Source organism: Triplophysa rosa, linkage group LG9 (genome assembly GCF_024868665.1).
Source record: "Triplophysa rosa linkage group LG9, Trosa_1v2, whole genome shotgun sequence".
NCBI lineage: Eukaryota > Metazoa > Chordata > Actinopteri > Cypriniformes > Nemacheilidae > Triplophysa > Triplophysa rosa.
Window position 1 is genome coordinate 2,482,990 of NC_079898.1, and position 25,643 is coordinate 2,508,632.

General features: G+C 40.4%; 1 protein-coding gene across 1 annotated transcript; it reads left to right on the plus strand.

Annotated features, from left to right (window-relative positions):
- The first annotated feature begins 90 nt into the window (after window positions 1-90).
- LOC130559579 (cytochrome c oxidase assembly protein COX15 homolog) lies at window positions 91-21,541 on the plus strand. Its single transcript, XM_057342743.1, has 4 exons — window positions 91-443; window positions 992-1,158; window positions 6,269-6,391; window positions 19,484-21,541. The coding sequence occupies exons 1-4, from the start codon at window positions 369-371 to the stop codon at window positions 19,767-19,769; spliced, it is 651 nt and encodes a 216-aa protein (XP_057198726.1). The 5' UTR covers window positions 91-368; the 3' UTR covers window positions 19,770-21,541.
- Window positions 21,542-25,643: the final 4,102 nt, after the last annotated feature.

The window sequence follows — 25,643 nt, forward strand, 5'->3', positions numbered from 1 at the left end:
GCAGGCGCAGGCGCAGTGCAGGGGGGGAAGTGACGCGGTGGGTCAGAGCTGAGCGGTTGTTGCTAGAAGGGATACAGCTACGACCGGTAGTGGTGCAAAATATCGCCACATAATTACAATAAATTACACTAGCTAACGCCTACACCTACTCCAACCCTAAACCCAACATTACAATAATAAAAAAATATTAATCAACTGTTTTTCGCTTGACAAAATTATGCGGTGTTGAAGTGCGCATGCCCAGTGGACGTCGCTGTATCCCTTCTAGTCAAAACCGAGCTGAGCGTGGCTTGTCATGTAAGTCATCATGGTGGATGTGTTATGTGTTATGACTTTACTCATCGTGTAATCTTACAAAAGGCGCGATCATGCTGTTGCCTTCTCTCAGTCTTATCCTGCCCAATAGTTGTCATGCCGCGTGGAGGAACCTTTCAAAAATTAAGGTAAAACGCTTGAATTTGTGGATTACACGGTCTTTCCATCATTAAGTTACATGTCAGTGCTGTATGATTTTTTAGTCTGTGTAATAAGGGTTAAACGTTAAGTCCTGGCGAATGGTCGTTTAAACTTGAGCTTACACGAAGGCTTTATATTTAAAGGCTACTTCATACATATTATGTCTAGATTTGTACTATCCCTATTTTGCAACATTTATTTTGTTTTATTTACTCTGACATGCAGAACAGTTATTAAAAGGAAAATAAAATAAATTGAATACAATAATTAGTAAAAGAATTGCTCCCTTTAAAAATTAACAAAAGAATGGCTCCCTTTAAAGACCTTATGAAAACAGGCTGAAGTAGCTCTTCTCCCTGACTCTTTGCCAAACTACTGAATACAGAACACCCATAGCCAATGAATGATGAAAGGATGACATTTACTTTACCTATAATAATAATAATAATAATAATAAGCATTTGCTTTATTTTATTTTTTAGTATTTTGCACATTTGAAGATGAATGTCATAATTAAATGTCAATATATTTACAGCAAAGCCCTTTAACACAATGGTCACTGAGGAGAGGTCAGGCCACCAAAAGTGGCACAGTTGCGACAGTATCGATCCCCAGCACAGCAACAGATCGAGTGGTGGGCCGTTGGCTGGTGGGCTGCAGTGGACTGGTTCTGGGCGCTGTCATTTTGGGAGGTGTTACCAGGTACAAAACAACAACAGTAAAAATGTTGTGCTAAAAAAAACCTGCACAAATCTATGCGAAGTGCACTTGTGCACAATGTCTTGTAGGGATGTAACGATATCTAAACCAAACCCAAAGAACCGCAATATACCACCCACGGAATCTTCATTTTTGGGTGAATTATGTATTTAATTTGTTATATTTTCAATGTGCTATGTTTACATTAACTGACAACACTCTGAAGTGACACTTAAAGGTACAGTGCGGGATGTTTTGTATGATCTATTAACAGAAATGCAATATAACATACAAAACTGTGTCTTTAGATGTGTATAAAAACCTTACGTAATGAAAAGTTATGTTTTTATTACCTTAGAATAAACCAGTTGTATCTACATAGGGAGCGGGCCTATCTACATGGAATTTGTTAGTTGCGCAGCCATGTTTTGTACAGTAAGCTCTAACGGACAAACAGCTCTACGGAGCGCGTTTTGTATATGTTGGTCTTCGTGTGTGTTTTTAGACACAGCTTGCGTCATCACTGAGTTGAAGACGCACAAAGTAGTAAGTCGTAGTACAGAGAGGAGGAGGAGTAGTCGTCGTCGTCGTCGTCTAGCTGAAGCAACTGATTGTTCTGTCTTAGAAGTTTTGATAAAATGGAGGACCATGCGTATTGTGCACAAGCGCCGACAGAGCGTGAATCTCCGTCGTCAAAGAAGTGCAAACGTGATGCTGCCAGACAAATTAGAGACAAATGGCAGCAGAAATCCAGGATAAACATCGGTGTATCTATTACCAGATGGAAGGCACTGTTGAAAGACAAATGTTTTCAATGTGACGCCGAAGTTGCCTGTTTTCTGCTAGACTGGTAAGATAATTCAACATTTTCAATGTTTCCACTTTTTCAATGTTTACCAAACAACTGTTTTGTTGAAACGGTAACGTTAGCATTTTATACAAATGGCCATATAACCTCCGAATAATAATGTATTTCTGTCCCTGCGGTACGTACTCCGGTTGTTCCTGACTTTACAAAGGGGGAGACAAACGTCTACTAACTTACACCTAACTGCCTATGTCGCTGTCAGATTAAATGCTTTGAACAGCGTTGCTATTTACGATTAGCTAACTTTAGTTACTTCACTACTCTCAGCGTGTACTAGATAGCACGCAAGAAATCTAATTATAGAATTGTAACAGTAACTTTCGCAATAGAATACATGTTAAATTATTAATTACGTTAATATATTGCAGACCTTTGCAAAGAAACATCGTTGCTTGTATCACTGCTATCCGCTGTCTCAGTAGACGACATCTTTTTTTACTGTTGCGGCCACCGTCGTAATTCGAAAGGGAGGGGTGGGCAAATGACTCAGAGATTCGTTGCAAAACTATAATACAACGCTAGTGGCCGCTGATTTTCAAGAACTGCGCCTTTAAGAGAGCGAGGATAAATTGCAACCAACTGCTCACTCCACCCCTCCCCCTCCCTTTCGAAACCTACGTCGGCTGACAGAACATGGCGAATTACATGCAAGGGGACCCGCGGTGTATGTAGATAGAAATAGCTCATTCTAAGGTAATAAAAACATAACGCTTCATTGTGTAAGCGCTTTATACACCTCTGAAGGCATAGCTATGTATTTATTAAAGTAGGTGAAAAAGTCTTAAGTCCTATTCGCACGGGATTAGTATTAGCTGGGGACCTCTGGTCATTTGTAATAATCGCAGAGATTGTCTGTGATCTTAATCCCGTGCGAAACGGCCATGTCTGTAATTTGTCAAGTAAAAATTCCCCCACAAATTACCTACCATATTTTGATGAACACCGAGGTTCTGTGATAATATTAGTCCAGTGCGAATCGGCATCTCTGCGATTTGAAATTTTGAACAAGATTTGGTGGGATCTTATCTCATTTTTTCAAGGTTTCTGTGCGCCTTTTCAGTCATCTTTCGCAAAGAATGGAAGCTGCGTTGGAGTGTTTTCACCATAGGCGTAATTTGCGGGTGGATGGGTGGGTCATGTCCCCACCACTTATTGTAAGAAATAAAAAATACGGAGCGTCTATTTACCGTGCAAGTAGCCCACTTTGTAAGCAGAGGCTATTTATACTAACTCTGCCCATCAGTTTCAGATTGGAATAGACAAAATGTAAGAAAGGCACACAAAGCTTAACTGCTCCAGGGGCGTAGAGCGTAAAGCAAGTGTTACCTGCTTCATGTCGTCGTGGGTTCGCGACTGCTGTTTGCTGAACTTTTTCCCTATCACATATCAGATTGTAAAGGTATTTATTTTTAATAAAATGATGAAAATATTTGAAAATGGCTGTTCAAGTCATACATGTACCAAACATTTTGCGCTTAATTGCACTTTGGTGCTATATATTAGTCCTTATTGTTCTCGACATGCGGTTGCTATCGCCTATTGCAAGATTAATTACATTTTGATACTTGATAGAAAACTCCAATAAATGGAAAAAGTCACAACTTTGTAGTTTCATGAGTTCAAAACAAAATTTAGAAAGTTTGTTGTATATTTGTAGCCTATCAGGCAATGCCCTAGTAATTAGTGAAAATAAGATTTTTTAAAGATATTATTTTCCATCTGTTTCCCCTGTATACTTGAATGTTTGTCCTTATTAGCAGGGGGTTGTCAAACACCAAATTTTTAACATGGGGAAAACACACATTCGTTTCAGTAGTTTTTGTTTCATCACGAATTAATACGTTTAATTATGTACGGCAATAGCCATCCTTACATGTAATAAAGCACAACATGCTTTAAATTATATATTGATGAAAACATGATATAGTTTAAAAACAAATGGAAGCAGATCTGATATGTGATAATTTAGAATAGTGAGATCAGCGGATTCGAACCTGCTTCACGGCAGTGTCAATATTACTTGTCATGCGTCTTTCGCACTAACGTTACACCACTGAAGCCGTCGTTAAAGCGGCGCAGTTTTTATACTGTTTTCTAGAGGAGTCACCTACATGTTTCGCGCTTGTGACGTCCATGAATATTCCCAACGGGTTCTTACAGAAACAATTTATTAAAGTATTGTTTGTGTAGTCTTTGTCCCCACCACTTTTCAAAACAAAGTTACGCCACTGGTTTTCACAGTATTTTGGGTGCTGGGTTATGTCGCTACATACCAGACAACAATAATATTGGCAGAGAGAAAATATTCACTGTAAAAAAACATGACAGGATCAGAAGAGCGAAACAAAAAAGAAGGAATATATGGAGATGGATGACATGCATGGCAGCATGCGGTAAGGAACATTCTTCTGTTTACATACAACTACACCTACAACAACAAGACTTTCAAGTAGGGCTGTCAACGGTAACACGTTAACGCATGCGATTAATTATTTCAAATTAACGCGTGAAAAATATTTAACGCAATTAACGCAGCATCAGTTTGTTTTGACATCCTTTGTCTAGCGTTACATTATGTAATCACGCTCTTTTTCGCGCGATTTGAAACAGTTGCTTTGACATGTTCAATGAAGATAGACAGCTTCTAAACTGTCTGACACGGCAAAACGCAACGCGAGGTCCAGCCTGGTGTGTACAGTAACGGGCTAAAGGCTGCGTCGGTTAATCTCTGTCAGACAGCGCATCCATGTTAAACTCTCTTTCGTGCCATGTTTAGAAAGAGGGAAGCGCCTTCACGTCATTTCCGGGAGATAAGTCAGTAAATTCGAGTAAAATCACAGAGTTCACTTATCCAGTGCGAATGCGCAACATGATCACAGACAATCTCTGGAATTATTACAAATGACCAGAGGTCCCCAGATAATACTAATCCCGTGCGAACAGGGCTTTAGTCAGTTTCAGATTTAAGCATAAACCACCGATCTGCTTTAATGATGTCTTGTCATACGAGAGCGATACGAGAGTAAACGGCTCATTATGTGTCATGGTTCTGCCCCATCTTGTCTTGCTTTTCTTGATCTTGTGGAGAGAGGCGTTTTGACCCTGTTGGTCTTCCACTCTCCGGTGTTGCATCTCTGTTCCCGCCCTTTCGTCTCCTCGTTATTGATTGTTAATTAGTTCATGCCCCACACCTGTTCCCTCTTGATTTGTTCCCTTTATAAGGTCCCTGTGTTTTCTGTCCCGTGCTGGATCATTGTACTGTTGTGTGCGTGTCTTTTGTTTGGTGAGTTCTTGTCTTGTCAGTGTAGTGTAGTTTTTTGTATTTAATTCAAATGTTGTCTCTAGTTTAGTTTAGTGTAGTTAGTCCATGTTCTTGTTATATGTCATGTTTACAGTTTGTTATTTTACCCCCACGTGGGTCTTTGTTTTGTTAATTATTTATTAAGTCTGTTTAACCCCTTACCTCCTGTCTGCACTTGGGTCCTCTGTTCCTTGTCACCGTGTCTCACCGAGAATCATGACAATTATGCTTTTAAATCACCCTCTCGTACATTATTATCGTAAAGCCTATCGTTACACACGTTGGATTATGTTTGACAAACCTGGAGTAGTTTTGGCTGTGATGATACACGCCTACTTGTGTAAGTGCGCTGTTTATCAGTTTTTTACAGTGACAGCTGAATCTCAGGCATAATCTATGTCATGTTTTCTGTTCTGCGCTCCGGCGTGACATGTGTACCACGCCCGAGCCCAACCGCACTGTGCTCTGGCCCACCTCTTCCAATTTCAATTCCGCTCCCCGCTCACCTATGAGCTTCGCTTTCCCCTGAAGAGGAGTCATGGATCGCCACTGCTAATGGTTGAGTTTACACCAGACATCTCTCCTTCACAACGAACGATTTTGAAGTGTAGGCTGACAGTTTGTTAATTGTTGAAGGCACAGGTGAATTCTGGGTGGATTTGTGCATGCCCTAGACTTGTGGTGTGAGCGGTATCGGAGCAGAACCTGAGCGAGACAGAGCGATCGCTCCGGCCTTTGGATAAAAACCCGCTCCGTGCTCCGACTATATTTTGCACATTCCGCTCACATGCTCTTGATGTGTTAATAAAGCCGTGTCCTCAGTTTAATGCAGATATATAACAGGCATTCAGTAAGCTAATGGATTCAGTTGATTGTATATGTGTATGTGCTGTTACTGTTGTTCTAACAACTCTCTCTCAAGGCAAAATTGTAATCTACCCTAGATTGACAGAGTCTGGGCTTTCTATGGTCGACTGGCATTTAGTGAAGGAGATGAAACCCCCCCGGACTAAGGCTGAGTGGGAAGATGAGTTCTCAAAGTATAAACAGTTCCCAGAGTTCAAAATGTGAGTAGATTTCTCCTTTTATGTGAGCTGAGCTTCAGATTCCATGCTCAGAATGAACTCCTGCAACAGTGGGAAAAATAATGATTTGATTCCCTGCTGATTTTGTAAGTTTGCCCCCTTACAAAAACATTCAAGGGTGCATCATTTTGATGATAGGTGTATTTTAACGGATAGAGACAGAACATCAGAATCAGAAAGAGCTTTATTGCCAAGTATGTTTGCACATACAAGGAATTTGTTTTGGTGACAGGAGCATCCAGAACACAGAAACAGCAACAACAGTACACAGAGACCATAACACAATAGAATACAGTACACAGATTATTTAAATAAGGGCCTATGGGTATAAAAAATTAAGAAATACAATACAATAAACATAAGATAAAGATATAGAGAGTGTAAAGCTATGTATGCATGTAAATATGTACAAGTAAAAAATAAGAATAGACTATTGTAGTACATGGTATGTGCTATATACAGCAGAATGAATGAAATATAATTTACAGAAAAAGTTGTATAAAAATAGATAGTGTATTATCTGGAGGATATAATTAATATTGCACTTAATTATTTGTTATTAATTGCACGTGTGTAAAAACATTTAACTGTTCAAGAGGTAGATGGCCTGAGGGAAGAAGCTGTTTTTGTGTCTGTTTTGTATCAACCAACAAATCCAGAAAAAAACACATTTTATTAAGTTTATTAATTGATTTACATTTCAGTGAGTGAAATAAATGTAAGTATTTGATCCCTAAGCAAAACCAGGTCTCTAGAGTGCGTATTTCTCAATGGTGCGACTAAAAAAAATCTGAGGTCGCACCGGTGCAACCAGCCGGTCGAGGGAGAAAAAACGTCTCTGCGACTCTAAAAGTCTCCCTGTGATTCAACAACAGACACACATTAGGCCCATATCGTGGTCTAAACCAATCAGCGACTCCGATTGGCTGTGGTCCAGATTTTCCTGTATGTGTGTGTACCAGAGGTTGCGTTAACCGAAAAGTCTCTGTCATTGACAGATTTTTTTTACCAGTGACGGAAAAATCTGAAGGCTGTCCGTCCGTCATTTTGACGGATTACAATGAGGGCAATTTGTAACTCCTCGTTTCCCTTCATTAGAGCGTGATATGCTCGCGAAGGGATGTGCGTGTTTTCACCTGTCATTGTTACTGACTAGACATATGTGATGCGATCTGAGAAAACCCGTCGGATGTCGCACTGGGACGCGGGAAAGACAGTTCACCTATCAAAGTAAACTACATAACACGAAGAATGTATCAATGCACATTTCCCGCCAGTCCTGTGTAAACTACGGCATGCAAAGTTTTTTTATACAATGTTTTCGTGAGATGACAGAGCTCCCCATCTGCAGCACCGGGAGTTATCCATAAACATTACTCGAAAACATACAAGGGATGATCAAAAGTCCAGACACTATGCACCTGATAAACAATGTAAAACTTGCTTCACTGCTTATTAGTTGTTGTCCGTAATGTTTGCTCCTTGTGTAGTGATAATGGCAGAGCTCTCATTCTTTAAGTGTGCCCGCACCATTTTACTTACTTTCGTTTTATTCAAACGGCTTTGTACAGTATTTTTATAGACTCAAGCACAGCAAGTACAGCGTGATGATGTCACGAACATACTAATTACCACGTGAAACCACCTTGCACCATAGTGACGGGTAATTATAGATTATGACGGATTTTTTACGAGACTGTCAGTAGAAATGACAGACAATAAAAAAGTCTAGCGCAACCTCTGGTGTGTACGTGTGAAAATGTGTGTGCTGCAGTCAGACAGAGAGGTGAGGAGCCTATAGGCCCGTCAGTTAAACAGAGTGGATGTAGCGCGGATGATGAGAGAAGATGAAAAGAACGATTGACAACTTTTCGTGAATAATGGTAAGTTAAGGCCTGATCCGTCCGAAAATCATAAGCAATGCTCTGACACGAAGCCATCAACTTCCCAGGTTATGTCAAGCCCTGGTCCATTTATCATGAGATGTTTTAAGTTTAAATTTCTGTTCAGTGAAGCACTTTAAGCACCAACACTTTTTCAGTAAGTTACCTTTCTTGTAGAATTGTGCTTCAAATAAAGAACTTTATGTTGACCAGATTGTTAGTTAATCATTTACAAGTCAATTTTGCCTATTTGGAAAGATTTTAAAAAAATCGTTAAATGTGTTAAATGTGATGCGGTCAAAAATTTGGGTGCACCTAACTTTTGTGCTGGTGCACCTAAGAAAAAAAGGTAGGCGCACCAGTGCAACCAGTGCAAAAAGTTAGTCTAGAGCCTGACTAAAACACGACTCGGTACTTTGTTGTAGGGCTGAAGGATTAATTGCATTTGCGATTAAATCGCTAGGTGATAAAACATCTTGGTTACGGATGTAACCTCAGTTCCGGGTACATGATTTTCTAACCGCAAAGACTGCGAATAATTATGGGGATGGACAGTTTTATGCGCCCCTGCTCGGAGCTGACCAGTACCCTCTCAAAAGCATTAAAAATGCATGGAAAATGCGCGGCATGTGGCTTTCTCCAAAAGTGCTCGGGATGGAAACTTGCTCTCTCGTGGTGACTGCCTGCAAGTAAGAGAGCGCTTTGCACCTCAAGCACGTCACGACTGCGTCGCTCTACATTTACTTATTTATTTAAAGATTGTCTAGTAAGTTAACAGACAGTGTTTAGGTGCAATCAACATGTTGATCATATGTTTATTACGGTGACTCTGCATTATCATATTACTGAGTGTGGTAAAGCCACAGTTTATTTCTGTAATCTGCACTTCAGTTTCTGTGTTTAATGACTTTCATGTTACACCAAGCTTATTTGTCAGTGCTTTATGTCATGACAATTATTACATGTTTACATGGCTAGAAATTTAACAAATCATTCAATATACTAGTATGATTGGGGTAGTTCTATAAAAGTATGTCAATCAATTCATGCATCAACTAATATCATTTTAAACCTGGCCTATATGGTTAATCTGTCTAATATTGCATTGGTTACCATGATTTATAGATTTCCTTTATTAAATAATACAGAAGAGGTGCTTAAAAATAATCGCATATTAAATCGCAATCGCAATATTGGTAAAAAAAATCGCAATTAGATTATTTTTCAAAATCTTTCAGCCCTACTTTGTTGGTACAGTTGTACTGTTACTTTTTGTGCTAGTAACTATATGTAACATTTCTAGCCAAAATAGATGCTATACCACTTTTTACCTTTAGGTGGCACTATAGCATAGAATGAATCGTCCTGATATAAAAAGAAAGATAAGAAGAAGTGTCAGACAGGAAGTAATGGCCGTTTCTCAATATGCGTCTTCAGTGGTCTTGTGTCCTCGTGTTCTCGGTCTATGTCATCAATAACCGTCAGGGATGTGATTTTTCCGGATTTCCGTATTTTTTGACCTCGCTGGGATCACCCGCGTAAATTGCATGAATTTGAATTATTTTAATTTGTGACGGGATTGGGGGGTCGGGTTTTGGGGATGTGTGCGTAGTCATCATACAGCCGGCCAATGTGTTCCTTTCTACGCTCTCTATGTCATGTACACGCTAGTTATAAATGCAGAGCGATTGCTTCATTCATAAAATAATTTTGCGAGTTATCTTTTTTTGCGAGTATCCAGAGAGTCCGTGAGAAATAGACGCCAAACTGCTGTTTTGGTACTCAAAAAAGTGTGTGGTGTCATTTTTAATTAAGTGGGGAATTGAACTGTGTTTTGTAACGTACAAATCCTGAGTCTGGAAGTGGAGACGTCTTTATGATATGTTTAACATTATCTAGTAATAAACTCAACTCAACTTTATTTATATAGCGCTTTTACAATTTTCATTGTTACAAAGCAGCTGCACATGAGACACATTGACTACAAGCAAAACAATCAAAGTTGTACCTGCAAAAACAAGAAAAGGTTGAAAATCTATGCATTTGGAAGCAGTAACATTTCTAACAGATGAGTGGGAGGAACACAGACTATGGTTGAAGTTTTGACTTACCGCTGGGAGACGTAGTCAAGCGGTGCGTAGCGTCTTTGAGATGTTGTCAGACAGAAGAACCGCTCCGATGCTGCTGGGGTGCAGGCCGTCAGGGCGGAAGAGCCTAGGTCGCTCCCAGAACAGATCAAAATTATTAACAAAGAGCAGCTTCTGTTCAATACACCATGACATCAACCATTTATTTAGAGCAAATAGTCTACTGAACTTTTCATTCCCTCGTCGGTAGGTAGGAAGCGGCCCTGATACGATGATCCTCGCCGTGGGCGATGCGTTGCGTACCGTCTCGATCAGACTCCTGAAGTCCCTCTTCAGGATCTCCGACTGCCTCATCCTGACGTCATTCACCCCCGCGTGCAGCACGACAGCTCCACGTTAGCATCGTCCTTCAGGATCGCAGGTACCTGCGCAGAGACATCAAGAACACGGGCGCCAGGAAAACAATGAGTGCGCACCTTACCTTTAGTGGAGGAAGCGCGTACGTTCCGGACGATTGAGTCTCCGATGACCACAGCGTTGCATTCCGTCTCGCAGAGGGCGGCAAAGCGGTTCCTGGTCGGGATCTCGAAGACCGGTGGCGGCGGTTGGGTCATCGCTCCAGTCCTGGCTCGCGCCTTTGCCGTGGGTGTGCCGGTGCAGGAGTGAAGTTCATTTGGGCTGACCGTGTTCTCGAAGCCTGGGCTCTGTGCAGAGAAACATAGCGGAGTAGAAGTGGAAGGAGTATTAAAATTGCGATGAAAACTTACCGCGATTTGCGAGCGTCAGCTCTGGATGTTTCCAGCGCCGTTTTACGTTCTCGCAGCCGTGTCTGCTTCTCTAGTAGATCCTGGATCTGCTTCTCCACTGCCTCCAGTTCCGACTGAAGTGCGATCGTTTCCTCATCTGCACTAAGAGGTACAAACACATCTGAAACATTAGCCATTAGTGATGTAATAATGAGAACAGTGTGTTAAGCAGTGAGCAGGCAGGCTGGGAATGCTAACAGCCTGAGGCTAATAGCGAGTGATCCGATAAAAATAAATTATCGGTGCGTTTAAGGACGATTTTTGGTATGGGATATACTTAAGGATATGTTTTACCCTCGGTGAATAACAATTTAAAACACAAGTCTTAAGATATAACAAGAATAAACGATGTATTAAGAATAAGTTTGAAAGAGCTCCGACTCAAACCACGCGCTCTCAGCAAACAGGAAGTGACGGTAGCTGTATCTCACTTGTTTCTCAGTGGCAAGTGACAACACTTTGTCATCAAAACTTCCAGTGTGACAACATGCATGTTGTGCTTTTGCTCATCAATGAAATAAAATATTAAATTTTACTTAAAATACTGTTAATACATTAGTAATAATATGATTTTGTCTTAACTGTGCGTTGTCATGGTACATAGAGCATTTCAGAAAGTTTCACATATCCTGCAGTGAACGCGCCAAGATTATTGAAGCAATCTTCGGTGAAATGACGCGTGCACAGTAAAACCCTGGGGTTATACTCCTTTGGTATCATTTGAAAAATGAATTGTAACCATTGTTCCCTCAGAAGTTCTTCCTTTAGTAGTTGAAATAAGACGGACTTAGTTTCACAACGTAGAACACAGGTTCTAGACATGATACACACACATCACGAACGAGCGACAGTGTTTTTGGGGAGGAGACTAGTGAAGTTCGCGGCAGTCCCAGTCCCGGCGGGGACTATGTCTAGTGATGTAGATACGCGGCGGTTAGAGACTCGGACTAGCTCATGTCTTGTTTGCATGATTCAGAGTCGACTCCCATTTTTACAAGCCAATAACTTTGTTATTTATTCACCTTAGGACTTACAACTTGGCAGACAGCTTACTTTCAAACACGGCAACATAACACACTGCATGAAATGTAATTTTCATGATCTCATGCTACTTACTCTTTAATGGCTTAAACTATACAAATGGCCGATCTAGTCACTGTCTGATATAAACACGTTGAAGTCTCTACTGAATGCATACTTTTAAATGAACAAAAACTGCAACATGAAGCGTTTGCAAATACCTTTTATTACACGCAGATTAATGCGGACAAACTCTGTATGAATGACGTAGATGTGCCATCTAGTGGCTGTGTATGGAAGTCTCTTGAGGCCACAGTATTCTTTACTTTGTGTTCAATTATTGTTTGATGAATTATTGCTGATTACGATAAAATTAAAAGTAGGCTTAATATAAACTACTCAAGGGGTGCCATTTGTTAATGCCATATTATTTGTCTCATTGGCATAAGATATTTGCACAAAGCATCAACCTATTTTATTAAGTATTGTTTAGGTGACTGTCAGAATTGGGTAATTATAATAGTTTGTTTTTGTGTTGCTAAGTGAAAAATATCTATTTTGGGCAAACTAAACCAAAACCCTTAATCATGTAACATTTAATTAGTAACATTAAAGACTATTTTTGGGGGGGATAGGGGTTGGGCGAGGGTGCGTGCAGTCTTCCTTCTTTTCTGTCCTGAGCTGATCACATGCCTGAACCGTCAAAGTCCGGTTCCAATACTTAAGAACACAAGAACAGAAAATGCATGAAAGTACCCAGATGTGTTCTTGATATCAAGGATGCATCGAATGCAGACTTGCACATTTCGAACCCGCTTTGAAATCCCATGAAGTCATTGCGGCACGTCCATCCGAGTTTGACCTTCCGAGGCTGCCTCGCAAGACTGGTCTTTGCGAAAACAAAAGTCTGTTCTTTGCATTCTTGGAATTGACAAACGTCCAAGGTCTCTTCACATGGAGAGCTTTTCCCACATGTCTGTTGGGCTTCGTTGACTTTAACATCTGCTGTGAAAGCTGTTCTGTGGTGTACACTGATATGTCTCATTCACTCGGGTTAAATGTGTTAATGTTAGAAAGATGTTCAGTGTGGAGTCTCAGCAACAGTTCTTGCATTTAAAGTTTGCATTTCTGTCTCTATGTGCGCTGATCAATGATCATATGTGAATAAAATGAACATCTGTTCTTCATATAAATGAATGAACGAACATTAACGAACAATGAATGAGCAATACATTTGGATTCAGTATTTATTCTTTTTTAATGTTAAAAAAATACAACTATTTATGTAAGCTCTGGTCCATTAACATTGACAAATACAACTTTGATTTTAAAGGTGCAGTGAACTGGCCGTTTTTATTGTTTTATACTATTGTCTGATGTCTACTTATGACGTTTGCGTGGTTTTTACATTCGAAAACATCCAAATCAATAAGTAATAGGCTGGAGAAACGCTCGGTTTTTAAGGGCGGGCCGCATAGAAGACTTGGAAGTAAACACCCACTGCAATGATTAGATAGCAGCTTGCGTAGTTGACTTAGTTGGAGCCTTCTGTGAATTTGGTTAGACACGTAATGTTACGTTACTTGATTTTACTCAAATTTACGAACTTATTTCCCGCATGTGATGGCAAAGCTTTGCTTATAGTTTGTATAGCCTATAGTTGTATCATGTTTAATTATATATGACTGTACATGTCAGCATTTAAGACCCGCGAACCGGACAGAAGATCACCACGATCGCGGGTCTCAAATAGTTTTCATGATAAATAAACAAACGGTAGACTCCTGGCCAAAATGACTCAGCACCAGAAATAATATCAAAACACTTCAAAACAGCCTCCATTATTTGCAAACGGTGGATAAAACCTTGAAAAATGATATATGAGCCCACCAAATCACAGAGATGCCGATTACAATTATTTCAAATGACTAGTGTCAGGGAAAAGGACAGAGAACCCAGACGCAGGCAACAAGGGGTTAACAAAAATAACTTTTATTAAATAATAATAAAACAAAACCCACGATGGGGAAAAACAGTGCAAATCAAAACAAGGAAACAAACCAAGATACTTCCCGCAAGGGAGACAAAACACACCAGGCAAAACGGTAATCCAAATGCTAAATCCACAAACACAAAGAACACGATAAACGGGGAACAGGATAATCCACAATGATTCAAGGAGGGAAACACGGGGCAAGATATGGCACGACAAGAACGACAATGAACCGTCACAGGACTAGAAATACACGGGGCTTATAAAGGGGAACACTAACAAGGGATGATGACGCAGGGAGGGTGAAGGGCAGGTGACGGGGATCAACACTAACTGGGAGATTACCGAGAAACAAGGGGGCGGGGCCAAGGCAAGAGACAGGAGGACATGCGGCGCAATGTCAACACAGGGGCTCGCTTCTGAGAGCGGCGAGGTGTGGGAGGGGCAGGACGGGAAGGGCCTGACTTTGCTGGGGAAACAGGGGGAAATACCGACTAGGCTGCCGGCTGGAAGGCCGGCTGGGCATGGCTGGGAACCGGCTGGAATGCCGGCTGGAAGACCGGCTGAGTTGCAAGCTGGAAGACCGGGTGAGTCGCCGGCTGAATCACCAGCTACGGTGCCGGCTGGATCGCCAGCTGGTGTGCTGGCTGGATCACTGGACTGGATGCCGGCTGCACCGGACTGGACGCCGGCTGCACCGGATTGGACGCCGGCTGGATCGCTGGCTGAAACGCAGGCTGGATCGCCGGCTGCACCGGTTGGGACGCCGGCTGCCATGGCTGGGACGCCGGCTGCACTGGGCTGGACGCCGGCTGGGACGTTGGCTGCAACAGACTGGAAACCGGCTGCACTGGAATGGACACTGGCTGGGACGCCGGCTGCACCGGCTGGGACGGACCCCGTGCTGCTCGCCGTTGCCTCTTCTTTTTCAGCCAAGCCACCCACCTGGTGGTCGGCTGAAGGAATGAGGTGAAAGGCAGGGCTGGCTCCGGGTTGGAGGCCTCAGAGGATGACTCCAAGGACTCTCTCCTTCCCCGCTTGTCACCGAGGCTGGCCGGAGGTGGAGAGGCTGTAGGGGGTGAGGTGGACGGCTTGGCGACGCCCACAACCCCGATCTGCAGGGCACGGCCTTCAGGGATCGCGACCAGCGGAGATGGGTGGGTGAGCTGAGCTGAGCTGAACTGAACTGAGACCCAGGACTCCGGTCGATTCGTGACATATCGTCTCAGCGACCTCATCTCCGCCCTCGAGAGGGGCTCCCTGAGACCGGCGTTGAAGAGCGTCGTCACCTCCTCCTCACCGAAAACCATCTCCTCTGTGGCTTCTTCCTTCTTCCTATCTGTCTACGTAATCGCACAGAGGAGGCGAGCCTGGCGGGAACGCACGGTGTCCATGCTGCCTGCGAGGTTCATCTTCGGTCGGTTCTTTCTGTCAGGGAAAAGGACAGAGAACCCAGGCGCAGGCAACAAGGGGTTAACGAAAATAACTTTTGTTAAATAATAATAAAACAAAAACCCACGATGGGGAAAAACAGTGCATTTCAAAACAAGGAAACAAACTAAGATACTTCCTGCAAGGGAGACAAAACACACCAGGCAAAACGGTAATCCAAATGCTAAATCCACAAACACAAAGAACACGATAACGGGAAGAGGATAATCCACAATGATTCAAGGAGGGAAACACGGGGCAAGATATGGCACGACAATGAACCGACACAGGACTAGAAATACACGGGGTTTATAAAGGGGAACACTAGCAAGGGATGAAGACACAGGGAGGGTGAAGGGCAGGTGACGGGGATCAACAATAACGGGGAGATTACCGAGAAACAAGGGGGCGGGGCCAAGGCAAGAGACAGGAGGACACGCGGTACAATGTCAACACAACCTGCCACGTGTCACCAAACAAGACGTAACACACACACATAAGACATGGCACTGTCACGACCCTGTCCACGAGGCTCGAAAACTCAGGACAGGAAGGACAGGATCCTGACAACTAGAAGTCCCCATACTATCAGGGCATATCAAGCGATCTATAACAAAGCAATAGTGACGCATAGTACAAATATGTTTTACTCACATAAGATTGCTGCGCCATTCCTATCGGATCCAATATTGACGGCACAGCACTGCTTTTTAATTTTAGTCTCTTTGCAAAGACTTGTTCAAGGAATCTGCGTTGAAATGAAGCGAACAAACGCTCAATGTTTTCCCCACGTGAGCTGGAACGTCTTTAAAAATGAAGTTCAACCACGCATTCCTACTGTCGGAATCCGAAGGAAGGTTACGCAGCGACTGTGTTCTTCCACAACCAGTCTGACACTTACAGGATGTTCGCTTGAATACGATTTCCTATTATATAACAAAAGCTCGGGTTAAAATTGTGGTCCTAGTTCACTGCACCTTTAAATAGTAAATGTATTAGTAAAATTAATTAACATTAGATTAACAATTAATAAATAATGTAAAAATATACATTGTCTAGTCTTGTTCAATTCAGCTTTTAATAAAAATAATAATTAATTAGGGCCTTAATGTTATGCAAGTTTTTTCCCCGTGGTATCGAAAATGGTATAGAAATATCAATATTTTTTAGGTATCGTATCGAAGTTAGAAATTCCAGTATCGTGACAACACTAGTTTAATGTAGTAAATACTAAAGTATACAGTATTTTTATGGACAAATTTATTTACTACTGTGTAGTAAAGCAATAAAAATACAGAACTCGGAAAAAAACGAATTTGGGAAAAACTAAACATTATATGGCCCTAATTTATCCATTTGTATGTTAATGTTCTTAATGTCCTTTTTCAGTTACATGTTTATTTACGTAATTTACGTACACTGTTTTTTTAAAGATGATAACAGACGTATACTTGTGCTACAACTGCTTGGCCTGTGCTGCAAAACTTTAAACCTCTGTAGTACCGGTGCTATGTGCAAAAAAGTTTACGTACAGCCCTAAATTGGACTGTCAGCTGGTGTCAAGGAGTGACTCACACGTCCTGAAAAGTGAAGCTGCGGGATCTTTGGTCATCCCCTGGAAACCCTGCCCTCTCCATGTAAACAAATGGTACTATAAAAACTATAAAATCCAATTACACTTCAAATTATTTTAGTCTGTATTATCACGTTGATGTATGTCCAAGTGTTCGTTTTTTTTAATAAGTTTGGTTTTAGTAAGTTATAAGATGTTATAAAAAAGGTGTGTGGTAACATTAAGTCATCAGGGAATATGGGCAGGACCTTGATTCAGCACTTCGTGCTCACTACTGCACACACTCTGGTTCCACTCACTATTCCTTCTGCGCATGGCCAGGCTCCAAACTGATGTTTTACGTCCAATTCACTACAATGGAAGGAAGCGGCGTCACGTTGTCCATCTTTTATACAGTCTATGACACACACATATTACTTTTAAGGGGAAACGCTACAGAACGCTATGTCTTTGACATTGATTCATCTGCGTGTGTGTAAGTTGTGTTCTTGCTGCCATAATCACTGTGTGGATGGTTTCAGAACAGCTAATAGTTACCTTTATTCATGTTGTTCAGGATTTTGGGTGCACAATCTTTTGCACAACTGCCCTGCGCCCATTGTCGTGTTCAACTGCTTTAGCTGTGCTATGATTGGTTGAAATGGTCACGTGATGGTAGGGAGATGGAAGGCTCCGTAATTCCAAAGAACTACAATTGGAGAAAGTGTAACAGCTAACATGGATTACGTGACGCACCTCAGCCAATCATTTAACAGCCTCTCCTTTCCTGCATTCCCCGTGTTAACATGAGCTGTTACATTTTTTGGCTAAATGTTGCAGGCTTTCCATCTAGTGACTTCGGTAAAGCGCAAACAGAGCAGATATAAAGTCAGATATAAAAACACGTCCACGCGAGTACTATAAAGACAGATTTGTCTTCTCTATACAAGCGCATCTGCTTTTGTCACTTATATTTGTTTTTGATTTCCAGCCAACAGAACCGAGCAGCGAGAGTCCAGCACTATTTGCAGGTGATTAAAAGTTTAACCTTGTCTTGCCTGGATCTTATTCGAAAACTAAGATCTTGCATGGAGCCCCAGACCGAGGGCGGTTAATGGTTATTTTATATTTCACTCACTGAAATGCAATCAATTCATAATCTTGATCATTTATTTGCTTGATATGACATTTTAAACCCTTGAATGTTTTTGTAAGGGGGCAAACTTACAAAATCAGCAGGGAATCAAATCATTATTTTTCCCCCAATGTATGGACACTATATGGGCATTGGGACACCCCCTTCTAATCAACACTTAGTCATTTCCATGAGTACAAATCTTAATGCTGCAGCATAGAATGATATTCTCGGGAATTATGGGCTTCAATGGTATAGCAACGGTTTGGACAGGGTCATTTTCTATTCCAACATTACAATGCCCCTGTGTATATTATTTGTGTTAATATTAATTTATTACAACAAAATTCAACAAAATTATTTGTTTTTTTATTAAATAAACAATTTATTGAATGGGTCCTTTAGTTTGGTTGAATTTAAACAAAGCATATGGTACATTGACATTTAGCGGTTGAGCTTGGTATCGCAGTCCCAAACCCAGCTGAACATCTCTGATGACTTTAAATGCAGACAATGCAGACAAATTGAGTCAATAAATCATAACCAAACTCCAATGACTTGTACATATGGGTACATTCATTTTAGATAGGCACTGACTTTCAAACTTTTGGCAATGGAAATGAAAACACAATTTTAAAATACATTATCTATATCTGCATCTGTTGCCACAGGTTTGGAAGTGCCTTTTTCTGTTGTAAAACGACTGTACCCATATGTACAAGTCATTGGTGCTTGATGATGACTGTAACACGTTCAAAGTAAGGAAGGAAGGAGGCGGGAACCGGCGAACGATAACCAAAACTTTAATAAAATAAACAAAGCATAAACCAAACTAAAGGGCCGGCAGCCACCTCATGGTCGACTGCCGGCTACACAAACATAACTAAAACACATACAATGTCCAGGCCTGGTCCTCTCTCGTCGTACCTTCCTGTCGCTCCCCCTCTTATGCTTCCGGAGCTCCTCCGTGAGAGATCGTGTCGTTCCCTCGCGGCTCTCGTCCCGCCTCCCTCGTCACAATGACTAAAGTAGTCAAACCTGTTCATTAGAAGGGCCTGTCCCAATTCTTTTGTCCATATAGTATATGTTGAGTAAATTACAGGATGTACTGTATAAAGTGTTTGAGGACATGGACATTGATATCACAAAGTAATTTCTTTTTCTCAGCATGAATCATGACATGACTTTGACAGAGTTTAAGTTTATCTTCTACATGGAGTGGGGACATCGTATGTGGGGTCGGCTGGTGGGATTAGTTTACATCATTCCTACTGCATATTTCTGGAGAAGAGGATACTTCACACGGTCAATGAAGGCTCGTGTTTTGGGCCTGTGTGGCTTTGTCTTCTTTCAGGTAACATGTTTAGTAAAGTGCAAACAAGAACTTTATTGCCTTTGTTGTAAAATTTTGCAGAAAAGTGCTAGAAATGGTTACATGAAATGGCTTATTTAAACATGACCTTATGTAACTATAAGATAGAAGTGATGTTCAAATTAGATTATATTTGATGATTGATGATTAATGATTAAACCAGATTGCATGTTCATCCTGTTTGAACTTTGTGTCTTTCCCTAAAACTGATGTCCCAAAATGTTCTGAGCACGGTCTGGAATGTTCACAGTTACGTTTCCATCTAAGTCTTTTACGTTTACCTTCTAAAGAATTCCATTATCTGTCCTGCAGTGGAAAATGAAACCATGCCTCTACCTGCTTTCCTGAATCGGGACGAGTGGTTCAGCGCAATCAAATCAAATCAAATTTTATTTATAAAGCACTTTTATAAAACAACAATTGTTTTCCAAAGTGCTGTACAAGCATGATGAAAATAAAAATGGATAACACAAAGTATACAAAAAACAATGAAAGTAACGGACATAAACTTCGAACAAGTACAAAAAACAGCTCTTATCGGAGTTAAAAGCCGAGGTATAAAAGTAAGTTTTAAGACTGGATTTAAAAACAGTAAGTGATTGGGCCTGCCTGATATATAGAGGCAAAGGCCTGGTCACCCCTGCTTTATAGCCTTGTACGAGGTACAACCAAGAGTAATTGGTCAGCAGATCTAAGTGCTCTCACTGGATTATGCAGAATAATTCAATCAGAAAGTTACTTTGGTGCAAATCCGTTTAAAGACTTATAAACTGAAACCAATAACTTAAAATCAATTCTAAAACCAACGGGAAGCCAATGGAGAGATGCCAATACTGGAGAAATATATTCATGCTGGCGCGTCCTAGTTAACAAGCGAGCAGCAGCATTTTGCACCATCTGCAAACGTTTGAGGTCAGCCTGATTTATACCTACATTAATTTGTTTGTTCGTTTTAAAATTACAGAAGGAGCACATAAATTCCCCGAGGCGGACTGAAAAACTTATCAGACAAATAAGATCTAAACCACTCCAACGCTGTCCCTCTAACTCCAACACAATGCTCTAATCTAGAAAGCAGGATATTATGGTCTACCTGTGTCAAATGCAGCCGTAAGATCCAGGAGCATGAGGATGGCATAATCAGTCAGTGGCTAATAAAAAATAATTAAAAACTTTCAATAGGGCAGTTTCTGTACTATGGAGTGATTTAAAACCAGACTGAAACACTTCTTGCAAACCATGTTGACTTAAAAATGATTGCAATTGTGTAAAAACAACCTTCTCTAACATTTTAGATAGGATTGGTAGCTTTGAGATTATCAAGAATCGAGGTATCCAAGTTTGACTTCTTAGTCAATGGTTCCACTATAGCATGTTTAGAATTTAGGGGTACAACTCCTGAGGCAAGGCTGCTATTTATGATTTCCTGAATTTTTGGTCAAAGGGTTTCGAATTTTTTTTAAAAAAACGAGAAGGAATGATATCTAAGCTAGGGATGCACCAAAACGAAAATTCTTGGCCGAAGCTGAACAAGATGTGAAACACTTGGACCGAAGGCCGAATAATACCGATCACCGAACATGTTTTTTTGCATTTCTTCTATTTATTAAGCCATTTCACTATTGCACAAACTGAATAGTCAAAATGTGCTTTTTATAATTTGTCTTGCTTTTCAATAAAATACAATACAACTTAATATAAAATTGAGCAAAACAAAGTAAATTCAAACAAAAAATTGAGCCCTCTCCCTTCATGAATAGCCTATATTAATTAGGCCTATAACTGACTGCTAAAAGAATGTAAGTTACTCTGTACCCCTACAACAAAACAGTTCATTAAAAACTGTCATTCCACATTAGGCCTATAAACTAAAAATACGTCCTGGGACATGGCCTAGATTAATTGACGAGTTGATAATGTTATAAATGGGCTCAATTGCAACGGGTAATAACTCTTTTAATAATTTAGTTGGTATGGGGTCTAATAAGCAAGTTGTAGGTTTAGATGTTGCAATAAGTTTAATTAAATCTTCCTGTTTTATAGGTGAAAAACACTGTAGCCTTTCTTTTGGGGCGATGGTTGGTACTAATTTATAGGACAGACTTGGAGGTTGAGTTTTTACTATTTTGTCTCGTATGTTTTCGATTTTCTCTGTAAAAAAATTCATGAAATCATTGCTACCAAGGTGCGGCGGAATACCCAGGTCAGGTGAAGTCTGTTTATTTGTTAGTTTAGCAACTGTACTAAATAAAAACCTTGGATTGTTTTTGTTAGTTTCTATGAGGTTACGGAGGTGCTCAGCCTTTGCTGCTTTTAGTGCCTTTTTATAACAGTTTGCACTCTCTTTCCACGCAATTTTAAAGACCTCTAATTGGGTTTGTTTCCATTTGCGCTCCAGTTTACGTGTTTCTCTTTTAAGGGCGCGAGTGGTGCTATTGTACCATGGTGCTGCGTTTTTCTCATTAATCTTTTTTGACTTCATAGGTGCGACAGCTTCTAATGTATTAGAGAAAATAGTGCCCAATTTGCTAGTCATGTCATCGAGCGATTCTGTATTTATTAGTAGAAGAAGTATTGTTCTACCCTGTCGATAACGAGTTAAACGGCTGATTTCTGCAGTGCGCAGTGTACATGTTATAAGATAGTGATCAGTGACATCGTCGCTTTGAGGTATAATATCTATATTGGTTAGATCGGCTCCGTGAGATATAATCAAGTCTAGTGTATGATTAAATCGATGAGTGGGTCCATTGATGTGTTGTGTTACTCCAAAAGAGTGTAATTGCTCTGTAAATGCCACTGCTAATGCATCGTTAGCACTATCTACGTGGATATTAAAGTCTCCGACAATTAGTTTTATCAACGTTAACCAATAAGTCCGATAGGAAGTCCGCAAACTCTTTCAGGAAATCAGTGTAGGGACCAGGGGGTCTATACACTGTAGCCAACGTACCAGAAAGCAATGTTTTTTTACTTTCAATTGGAACAATTATGTTCAACGCAAGCACTTCAGATGATTTAAATTTATGCTCCGTTCTCTGAGTTACAGTAAGAAAGTCTCTGAAGATTGTTGCGACACCGCCACCTCGACCAACCGGACGTGGCTCATGCATATAACAGTAGCTTGGTGGGGTACACTCATTTAGACCGTAATAATCATTTGGTTTAAGCCACGTTTCGGTAAGGCAAAGTATATCAAAACTGTTGTCTGTGATCATTTCATTAACAATAACTGCTTTTGAATTTAGTGATCTAATATTAAGTAGGCCAAACTTTATGAGTTTGTTTTGGTCGTTTATTACATTGTCCTCAGGTTTAATCACGATTAGATTTTTTCTCTGAGATTTGGCTATTTTGTTATTTTGTAGTATTATTCGGGGGACAGACACAGTCCCCACCATCTGAGGAGGAATCTTTGTCTGACTGAAACCTCTGTGGCTTCTTCTGTGCTCTTTTTCTTTTTGTGGTGTCCTCAGTTTCAATACTTGAGGTGTCCGCCACATGACGACATTGTTGAAAGTCTGAAACGATTGATGGTGGTGTAAAATAGCTTTTTAATTGCAATGATGATTAGTTTTAATAATCTTTAATAAAATACCAGATTCTGGAAATGGCTGGGATTCACTGGGGGGACTCTAGATGGGGTCTTTTATTTTTTTTTAGCCTTTACATACAGGAATCGCAGCTATATGTATGTATGAAAAGTGCATAGAGTTTAGAGTCTGTAATACACTTCCTGGACTTCTCTCTGCATCTGCACACTCTAAAAAACGTTGGGTTATTTTTGTAACCCCATAGTTGGGTTAGAGATATTGGGTCATTTTGTTGGGTTATTTCTGACGTTCATTGGGTCATTTTGTGTAGCCAGATGGGTTAAAATTGAGCTGCGTGGGCGGTTATTTTAAATTTCAACGGTCGGCCGGCGCCATTTCTGACAGACGAGAGGTAAGTTAATATTAATAATACTTTAATTAAATAAAAAGTGCGTTCATGTGTGTGCATATACATGTTTGTATGCCGTGTTTTTTTCATAGCATAACAAACGTACATCTCTGTAGACTGTTTTTATAATCTGCATGAATGTCGACGCCAACACTTGCTTTTTATAACCATCCTATTTCAAATGTGGATAAAAATAATTGTTTGGGACGCCCCCTCACTTTGTCTTTCTGTGTACGAAACTTTTAGGTAAGTCATAAACGATCGTGGAAATCATATTTTAGACATTTGACGGCGCATTCAGGATTTAGGACCCAGCGGAAGTATGGAGCCAGAAATATGACAAAACAATCTGAATTTGAATTTTGTAAATCTGAATTATTGACAAGTGTTTTTTAACAAAACTGAATATTATATTTGTCTGCTTCTCTAGTAGATCCTGGATCTGCTTCTCCACTGCCTCCAGTTCCGACTGAAGTGCGATCGTTTCCTCATCTGCACTAAGAGGTACAAACACATCTGAAACATTAGCCATTAGTGATGTAATAATGAGAACAGTGTGTTAAGCAGTGAGCAGGCAGGCTGGGAATGCTAACAGCCTGAGGCTAATAGCGAGTGATCCGATAAAAATAAATTATCGGTGCGTTTAAGGACGATTTTTGGTATGGGATATACTTAAGGATATGTTTTACCCTCGGTGAATAACAATTTAAAACACAAGTCTTAAGATATAACAAGAATAAACGATGTATTAAGAATAAGTTTGAAAGAGCTCCGACTCAAACCACGCGCTCTCAGCAAACAGGAAGTGACGGTAGCTGTATCTCACTTGTTTCTCAGTGGCAAGTGACAACACTTTGTCATCAAAACTTCCAGTGTGACAACATGCATGTTGTGCTTTTGCTCATCAATGAAATAAAATATTAAATTTTACTTAAAATACTGTTAATACATTAGTAATAATATGATTTTGTCTTAACTGTGCGTTGTCATGGTACATAGAGCATTTCAGAAAGTTTCACATATCCTGCAGTGAACGCGCCAAGATTATTGAAGCAATCTTCGGTGAAATGACGCGTGCACAGTAAAACCCTGGGGTTATACTCCTTTGGTATCATTTGAAAAATGAATTGTAACCATTGTTCCCTCAGAAGTTCTTCCTTTAGTAGTTGAAATAAGACGGACTTAGTTTCACAACGTAGAACACAGGTTCTAGACATGATACACACACATCACGAACGAGCGACAGTGTTTTTGGGGAGGAGACTAGTGAAGTTCGCGGCAGTCCCAGTCCCGGCGGGGACTATGTCTAGTGATGTAGATACGCGGCGGTTAGAGACTCGGACTAGCTCATGTCTTGTTTGCATGATTCAGAGTCGACTCCCATTTTTACAAGCCAATAACTTTGTTATTTATTCACCTTAGGACTTACAACTTGGCAGACAGCTTACTTTCAAACACGGCAACATAACACACTGCATGAAATGTAATTTTCATGATCTCATGCTACTTACTCTTTAATGGCTTAAACTATACAAATGGCCGATCTAGTCACTGTCTGATATAAACACGTTGAAGTCTCTACTGAATGCATACTTTTAAATGAACAAAAACTGCAACATGAAGCGTTTGCAAATACCTTTTATTACACGCAGATTAATGCGGACAAACTCTGTATGAATGACGTAGATGTGCCATCTAGTGGCTGTGTATGGAAGTCTCTTGAGGCCACAGTATTCTTTACTTTGTGTTCAATTATTGTTTGATGAATTATTGCTGATTACGATAAAATTAAAAGTAGGCTTAATATAAACTACTCAAGGGGTGCCATTTGTTAATGCCATATTATTTGTCTCATTGGCATAAGATATTTGCACAAAGCATCAACCTATTTTATTAAGTATTGTTTAGGTGACTGTCAGAATTGGGTAATTATAATAGTTTGTTTTTGTGTTGCTAAGTGAAAAATATCTATTTTGGGCAAACTAAACCAAAACCCTTAATCATGTAACATTT